Source organism: Calidris pugnax, unplaced genomic scaffold (genome assembly GCF_001431845.1).
Source record: "Calidris pugnax isolate Ruff unplaced genomic scaffold, ASM143184v1 scaffold347, whole genome shotgun sequence".
NCBI classification, from domain to species: Eukaryota; Metazoa; Chordata; class Aves; order Charadriiformes; family Scolopacidae; genus Calidris; species Calidris pugnax.
In genome coordinates, this window is record NW_015091298.1 from 413,193 (window position 1) to 420,941 (window position 7,749).

The following is a 7,749-nucleotide window of genomic DNA, read 5'->3' on the forward strand; positions in this document are numbered from 1 at the left end:
TGACTGTGGGGGGGTCGGACTAGATGGCCTTTGGAGGTCCCTTCTGGCCTGGACAATTCTATGATTCTATGATAATCCCACGGGGTTGGGAGTGACCTCTGGAGATCATCTAGTCTCCAACCCTCCCCACCCACCGCCAGAGTGATGTCCCCGTCGCTCTGCTGCCAGCCCCTCTGCTCTTCTCTGCTCCCTCCCCAGAAACACAACTTCCCCATCGACTACACCGTCCAGGTCCAGTACGAAGAGGTGCTGAGACCCTCCAACATCACCCGCCTGGTAAGACGAGCGGTGGGGGACAACCCTGCGTGATGGGGGACAACCCTGTGTGATGGGGGACAACCCTGTGTGATGGGGGGACGCTCCGGGAGGGGTGTGGGGACCCGTGGGGTGGTTGAGGAGGGTTGGTGGTGCATCTCACCCTTGTCCACCCTCTGTCCCGCAGCGCAACGGGACGGTGTCGGAGGTGGCACTGCGGTACCTCTGGTTCCACCTCAGCTCCCAGGCCGTGTTGCGCATCCGCGAGGTGCTGCCGGAGAAACACCCCTCCTGGAGGTACACCCAGGAGCTGGGACACCTCTTCGACGCCCTGGGCAAGGAGTACAGCAAGTACCGGCAGGTGGGGAGACCCCCAAAACCCCTCCTCACCCCCCCCGTTGGGGCACAGATGTTGGGAGTGCACCAGGGGTACAGGCACCTTCGTGGTGGGGACATCCCCCCCCCATGGGGTGGGCACAAAAGGGGCATGCAAACACCTCCCACAATGTGGGTCTTGGGGTTGGGGGAGAGATGGGGGTCAGAAATTGGTACCCGGGGCCGTGGGGCAGCACCAGAGGGTGTTGCACATCTGGCATTGGTGGTTCAGTGGTAGAATTCTCGCCTGCCACGCGGGAGGCCCGGGTTCGATTCCTGGCCAATGCAACCTGTGTTTTTTTTCTCTCCTCGGTTGTCACCGGCTGGGGAGGGAGAGGGGCTGTCACCGCCACCCCCGGCGGGTGGCACTGCCACAGCTGGAGGGGCCATCCTGCAGAAGGTGGCCCCCGAATTTGTCCCTGTTTTCCCGGTGGCAGGACCTCGCTGTAGCAGTAGCAGAGGTCCTAACTCTCCTCCCAGGCATCTGCTGCCTTGATGGAGCCTGGGGGAGCCCTTGTGGGTGGCTCAGGGGAGGGCTCAGAGGGTCTCCCTTGAGCATCTCTGGAGCCCTTGGCCCCGTGTGGGTGCTGGTGGGGCCTTTCTTTACTCCCATGGGGCTGTGTGAGGGAGATGCCAAGGGGCTTGGTGGCAGTAAGCACCCCTGGGTTGGTGGCAGGTTGTGCCCCTGACTGAGGGACAGTGCTTGTGCATGTCCTGGTGGCCATGAGTTGGCAGTAAGTCACACTGTGCTGGGGCTGGAGGCCGCGGCGCCGGGCGAATGCGAGCTCACCCGCCTGCTCCAGGACAAGCTGCAGTACGAGATGCGCCTGCAGTACATGGTAACCCCCACTTCTGGGGGGGTTCTTGGGTAGAGGGGGGGGGGGCAGATGTTGGGAGTGCACCAGGGGTACAGGCACCTTCGTGGTGGGGACATCCCCCCCCCATGGGGTGGGCACAAAAGGGGCATGCAAACACCTCCCACAATGTGGGTCTTGGGGTTGGGGGAGAGATGGGGGTCAGAAATTGGTACCCGGGGCCGTGGGGCAGCACCAGAGGGTGTTGCACATCTGGCATTGGTGGTTCAGTGGTAGAATTCTCGCCTGCCACGCGGGAGGCCCGGGTTCGATTCCTGGCCAATGCAACCTGTGTTTTTTTTCTCTCCTCGGTTGTCACCGGCTGGGGAGGGAGAGGGGCTGTCACCGCCACCCCCGGCGGGTGGCACTGCCACAGCTGGAGGGGCCATCCTGCAGAAGGTGGCCCCCGAATTTGTCCCTGTTTTCCCGGTGGCAGGACCTCGCTGTAGCAGTAGCAGAGGTCCTAACTCTCCTCCCAGGCATCTGCTGCCTTGATGGAGCCTGGGGGAGCCCTTGTGGGTGGCTCAGGGGAGGGCTCAGAGGGTCTCCCTTGAGCATCTCTGGAGCCCTTGGCCCCGTGTGGGTGCTGGTGGGGCCTTTCTTTACTCCCATGGGGCTGTGTGAGGGAGATGCCAAGGGGCTTGGTGGCAGTAAGCACCCCTGGGTTGGTGGCAGGTTGTGCCCCTGACTGAGGGACAGTGCTTGTGCATGTCCTGGTGGCCATGAGTTGGCAGTAAGTCACACTGACTCCCGGTGACAATGAGGGTCCATGTCTGGGTGGCCCTGAGGGTCCCTTGCTCCTCTGCGGTGGGGCACAGAGGTTGTCTCTTGCGCACCTCTGGATCCCTTGGCCCAGTGTGGGTGCTGCTGGGACCCTTCTTGACTCCCCTGGGGCTGTGCCACGGAGGTGCCAAGGGGCTTGGTGGCAGTGAGCACCCCTGGATTGGTGACAGTGAGTGCTCCTGGCTGAGGGACAGTGATTGTCCATGGCTTGGTGGCCATGAGGGCCCATGGCCGAGTTGGCAGTAAGTCCCACTGACTCCCAGTGCCAATGAAGGTCCCTGGCTTGGTGGCCCTCAGGGTCCGTGGCTCAGAGGCAGGGGGTGTGGGGCGGTGGGGTCAGAGGTCAGGGCACATCTGGCATTGGTGGTTCAGTGGTAGAATTCTCGCCTGCCACGCGGGAGGCCCGGGTTCGATTCCCGGCCAATGCAGGAGCTGCAGCTTTTGCCACCCCGGTGTCCTGGGGGAGCCCTTGTGGGGGGCTGAGGTGGGGCTGAGAGGGTGTCCCTGGAGCACCTCTGGAGCCCTTGGCCCCGTGTGGATGCTGGTGGGGCCCTTCTTGACTCCCATGGGGCTGTGGTATGAAGGTGCCAAGGGAGTTGGTGGCAGTGAGCACCCCTGGGTTGGTTGCAGTGAGTTCCCCTGGCTGAGGGACAGTGCTTGTCCATGGCTTGGTGGCTCTGAATGTCCCTGCCAGGTCTGAGAGAGGGCTCAGTGTCTCTCTGTATCCCTTGGCCTTGTGTGGGTGCTGGTGGGGCCCTTCTTGACTCCCGTGGGGTTGTGTGAGGGAGGTGCCAAGGGATTTGGTGGCAGCAAGCACCCCTGGCTTGGTGGCAGTGCAGTGTGACTACTGGCTGGGGACAGTGCTTGTCCATGTCTTGGTGGCCACGAGGGTCCCTGTCTGAGTTGGCAGTAAGTCACACTGAATCTCAGTTATAATTAGGGTCCCTGGCTTGGTGGCCCTGATGATCCCTGGCTCAGAGCCAGTGGAGGACACTGTCTTGGTGGCAGTGCAGTGTGACTACTGGCTGGGGACAGTGATTGTCCATGGCTTGGTGACCACGATGGTCCCTGGGTGAGTTGCCAGTAAGTCACACTGACTCTTGGTGCCAATGAAGGTCCGTGTCTGGGTGGCTGTGATGGCCCCTTGCTCCTCTGAGGTGGGACTCAGAGGTTGTCCCTTGAGCACCTCTGGAGCCCTTGTCCCCATGTAGGTGCTGGTGGGACCTTTCTTTAGTCCCATGTAGCTGTGGTATGAAGGTGCTAAGGGAGTTGGTGGCAGTGAGTGCCCGTGGCTGAGGGACTGGGATTGTCCCTGGCTTGGTGGCCCTGATGGTCCCTGGCTCAGAGGTAGTGGGGGACACTGTCTTGGTGGCAGTGCAGTGTGACTAGTGGCAGGGCCAGTGAGTGTCCGTGGCTTGGTGGGGGTGAGGGTCCCTGGCCCAGGTCAGAGGGGGCTGCTGGAGGCTGGGAGGTGTCGCTGCACCCCCGAGGTGGGTGGCTTTGGGTGGTGGGTGGGGGTGGTGTGTCCCATGTTGGTGGGCAAGGTGGAGGTGAAGGGTGTGTGGGTTGCCCCGTGGCGTGGGGCAGGGTGTGTAGCCCCTGTGCTGAGAGCGTGAGGTTTGGTTGTTGCTGTAGGGAGTGTTAACTCTGAAGACTACTGAGCCCGGGTGCTGGGTGGAGGGGTGTGTGAGGAGCAGGAAGAGGCATTGGGGTGTGTGGAGCGGGGTGGGGAGAGGTGTGTGTTGGGGTCCCCGGTGGTTGGGGTTGTTGGGTGTGAGGGGCTGTCCCTGCTGGTGGCAGCCCCGGGGGTGTGGGGCGGTGGGGTCAGAGGTCAGGGCACATCTGGCATTGGTGGTTCAGTGGTAGAATTCTCGCCTGCCACGCGGGAGGCCCGGGTTCGATTCCCGGCCAATGCAGGAGCTGCAGCTTTTGCCACCCCGGTGTCCTGGGGGAGACCTTGTGGGGGGCTGAGGTGGGGCTGAGGGGGTCTCCCTTGAGCACCTCTGGAGCCCTTGGCCCCGTGTGGGTGCTGGTGGGGCCCTTCTTGACACCGATGGGGCTGTGTCAGGGAGGTGCCAAGGGACTTAGTGGCAGTAAGCAGCCTAGGCTTGGTGACATTTATCATCCTTGGCTTGGTGGCCATGAGGGCCTATGGCTGAGTTGGCAATAAGTCACACGGACTCCCAGTGCCAATGAGGGTCTATGTCTGGGTGGCCCTCAGGGTCCCTTGCTTGGTGGCCCTGAGTGTCCCCTGCTCCTCTGCGAGGGGGAGGTGTCTCACTTGAGCAATTCTGGAGCCCTTGGTCCCATCAGGTTCCTGGTGGGACCCTTCTTGACACCCATGGGGCTGTGACAGGGAGGTCCCAAGGGACTTGGTGGCAATGGGTGCCCCCGGCTTAGGGACCATGATTCTCTTTGGCTTGGTGGCCATGGGTTGGCAGTAAGTCACACTGACTCCCATTGTACAATGAGGGTCCATGTCTGGGTCTATTGCTCTGAGGACCATTGCCCCTTGGAGGTGGGACTCAGAGGGTCTCCCTGGAGCACCTCTGGAGCCCTTGGCTGCATGTGGGTGCTGGTGGGACCCTTCTTGACTCCCATGCTGCTGTGGTATGAAGGTGCCAAGGGATTTGGTGGCAGTAAGCACCCCTGGCTGGGTGGCAGTAATTTACCCTGGCTCACGGACAGTGCTTGTCCATGGCTTGGTGGCCATGAGTTGGCTGTAAGTCACACTGACTCCTCATGACAATGAGGGTCCATGTCTGGGTGTCCCTGAGGGTCCCTTGCTCCTCTGAGGTGGGGCTCAGTGGTTCTCCCTTGAGCACCTCTGGAGCCCTTGGCCCCTGTGGGTGCTGGTGGGGCCCTTCTTGAACATCCATGGGGCTGTGTCAGGGAAGTGCCAAGGGAGTTGGTGGCAGTAAGCACCCCGGGGTTGGTGGCAGTGATTGTCCATGGGTGAGGGACAGTGATTGTCCATGGCTTGGTGGCCATGAGGGTCCATGGCCGAGTTGACAGTAAGTCCCACTGACTCCCAGTGCCAATGAAGGTCCCTGGCTTGGTGGCCCTCAGGGTCCGTGGCTCAGAGGCAGGGGGTGTGGGGCGGTGGGGTCAGAGGTCAGGGCACATCTGGCATTGGTGGTTCAGTGGTAGAATTCTCGCCTGCCACGCGGGAGGCCCGGGTTCGATTCCCGGCCAATGCAGGAGCTGCAGCTTTTGCCACCTGGTGTCCTGGGGGAGACCTTGTGGGGGGCTGAGGTGGGGCTGAGAGGGTCTCCCTGGAGCACCTCTGGAGCCCTTGGCCTTGGTCCCTGGCTCCTCTGAGAGCGGGAGGGGTCTCGCTTGAGCAATTCTGGAGCCCTTGGCCCCTTCAGGTTCCTGGTGGGACCCTCCTTGACACCCATGGGGCTGTGTCAGGGAGGTGCTAAGGGAGTTGGTAGCAGTAAGCACCCCTGGCTTGCTGGCAATGGGTGCCCCTGGCTTAGGGACCATGATTCTCTTTGGGTTGGTGGCCATGAGTTGGAAGTAACTCATGTCGACTCCCAGTGACAATGAGGGTCCATGCCTGGGTGGCCCTGAGGGCCTGTTGCAACTTGGAGATGGGGCACAGAGGTTCTCCCTTGAGATTCTCTGGAGCCCTTGGCCCCGTGTGGGTGCTGGTGGGGCCCTTCTTGACTCCCCTGGCGCTGTGTGAGGGAGGTGCCAAGGGAGTTGGTGGCAGTGAGCACCCCTGGCTGGGTGGCAGTGAGTTCCTCTGCCTCAGGGACAGTGATTGTCCAAGGCTGGTGGCCAAGAGTTGGCAGTAAGTCATACAGACTCGTATTGACAATGACGGTCCGTGTCTGGGTGACCCTGAGCGTCCCTTGGTCCTCTGCGGTGGGGCACAGAGGTTGTCCCTTGAGCACCTCTGGAGCTCTTGGCCCCATGTGGGTGCTGGTAAGGCCCTTCTTGACTCCCCTGGGGCTGTGTCATGGAGGTACCAAGGGACTTGGTGGCAGTGAGTGCCCCTGGCTGAGGGTCAGTGATTGTCCATGGCTTGGTGACCATGAGGGTGCCTTGGTCCTCTGAGGTGGGACTCAGAGGGTCTCACTTGAGCACCTCTGGATCCCTTGGCCCCGTGTGGGTGCTGGTGGGACCCTTCTTGACTCCCCTGGGGCTGTGTGAGGGAGGTGCCAAGGGGCTTGGTGGCAGTGAGCACCTGTGGCTTGGTGGCAGTGAGTGCTCCTGGCTGAGGGACAGTGATTGTCCGTGGCTTGGTGGCCATGAGTGTCCATGGCCGAGTTGGCAGTAAGTCACACTGACTGTCACACAGTGACAATGAAGGTCCCTTGCTTGGTGGCCCTCAGGGTGCCTGGCTCAGAGGCAGGAGGTGTGGGGCGGTGGGGTCAGAGGTCAGGGCACATCTGGCATTGGTGGTTCAGTGGTAGAATTCTCGCCTGCCACGCGGGAGGCCCGGGTTCGATTCCCGGCCAATGCAGGAGCTGCAGCTTTTGCCACCCCGGTGTCCTGGGGGAGCCCTTGTGTGGGGCTGAGGTGGGGCTGAGAGGGTGTCCCTGGAGCACCTCGGGAGCCCTTGGCCTTGGTCCTTGGCTTTTCTGAGAGCGTGAGGGGTCTCGCTTGAGCAATTCTGGAGCCCTTGGCCCCTTCAGGTTCCTGGTGGGACCCTCCTTGACACCCATGGGGCTGTGTCAGGGAGGTGCTAAGGGAGTTGGTAGCAGTAAGCACCCCTGGCTTGCTGGCAATGGGTGCCCCTGGCTTAGGGACCATGATTCTCTTTGGGTTGGTGGCCATGAGTTGGAAGTAACTCATGTCGACTCCCAGTGACAATGAGGGTCCATGCCTGGGTGGCCCTGAGGGCCTGTTGCAACTTGGAGATGGGGCACAGAGGTTCTCCCTTGAGATTCTCTGGAGCCCTTGGCCCCTTGTGGGTGCTGTGGGGCCCTTCTTGACTCCCCTGGGGCTGTGTGAGGGAGGTGCCAAGGGGCTTGGTGGCAGTGAGCACCTGTGGCTTGGTGGCAGTGAGTGCTCCTGGCTGAGGGACAGTGATTGTCCATGGCTTGGTGGCCATGAGGGCCCATGGCCGAGTTGGCAGTAAGTCCCACTGACTCCCAGTGCCAATGAAGGTCCCTGGCTTGGTGGCCCTCAGGGTCCGTGGCTCAGAGGCAGGGGGTGTGGGGCGGTGGGGTCAGAGGTCAGGGCACATCTGGCATTGGTGGTTCAGTGGTAGAATTCTCGCCTGCCACGCGGGAGGCCCGGGTTCGATTCCCGGCCAATGCAGGAGCTGCAGCTTTTGCCACCCCGGTGTCCTGGGGGAGCCCTTGTGTGGGGCTGAGGTGGGGCTGAGAGGGTGTCCCTGGAGCACCTCGGGAGCCCTTGGCCTTGGTCCTTGGCTTTTCTGAGAGCGTGAGGGGTCTCGCTTGAGCAATTCTGGAGCCCTTGGCCCCTTCAGATTCCTGGTGGGGCCCTTCTTGATACCCATGGAGCT

At 62.0% G+C, this 7,749-nt stretch overlaps 1 protein-coding gene and 5 non-coding genes across 6 annotated transcripts; all 6 read left to right on the top strand.

The window, feature by feature from the left end:
• Positions 1–141: 141 nt before the first annotated feature.
• Positions 142–1,502, top strand: IL34 (interleukin 34). The gene is made up of 3 exons (XM_014960755.1): positions 142–276; positions 443–652; positions 1,359–1,502. Exons 1-3 carry the CDS (start codon positions 145–147, stop codon positions 1,500–1,502), a joined length of 486 nt encoding a protein of 161 aa, XP_014816241.1. The 5' UTR covers positions 142–144.
• A 1,122-nt stretch (positions 1,503–2,624) lies between these two features.
• On the top strand, positions 2,625–2,695 carry TRNAG-GCC. The gene has a single exon. It is a non-coding gene; the product is annotated as a tRNA-Gly (tRNA).
• Positions 2,696–4,112: 1,417 nt separating this feature from the next.
• TRNAG-GCC lies at positions 4,113–4,183 on the top strand. Its single transcript has one exon. It is a non-coding gene; the product is annotated as a tRNA-Gly (tRNA).
• Positions 4,184–5,396: 1,213 nt separating this feature from the next.
• TRNAG-GCC lies at positions 5,397–5,467 on the top strand. Its single transcript has one exon. It is a non-coding gene; the product is annotated as a tRNA-Gly (tRNA).
• A 1,203-nt stretch (positions 5,468–6,670) lies between these two features.
• Positions 6,671–6,741, top strand: TRNAG-GCC. The gene has a single exon. It is a non-coding gene; the product is annotated as a tRNA-Gly (tRNA).
• Positions 6,742–7,470: 729 nt separating this feature from the next.
• On the top strand, positions 7,471–7,541 carry TRNAG-GCC. Its single transcript has one exon. It is a non-coding gene; the product is annotated as a tRNA-Gly (tRNA).
• The last annotated feature ends 208 nt before the right edge of the window (positions 7,542–7,749 follow it).

What these genes read in the sequence shown, in the direction of transcription:
- IL34 (XM_014960755.1), top strand. Translation starts at nt 145, where the DNA reads ATGTCCCCGTCGCTCTGCTGCCAGCCCCTCTGCTCTTCTCTGCTCCCT. An exon ending in CCTCCAACATCACCCGCCTG is followed by an intron (nt 277 to 442) that starts GTAAGACGAGCG and finishes TCTGTCCCGCAG; the next exon opens with CGCAACGGGACGGTGTCGGA. An exon ending in AACCCCTCCTCACCCCCCCC is followed by an intron (nt 653 to 1,358) that starts GTTGGGGCACAG and finishes GGTGGCCATGAG; the next exon opens with TTGGCAGTAAGTCACACTGT.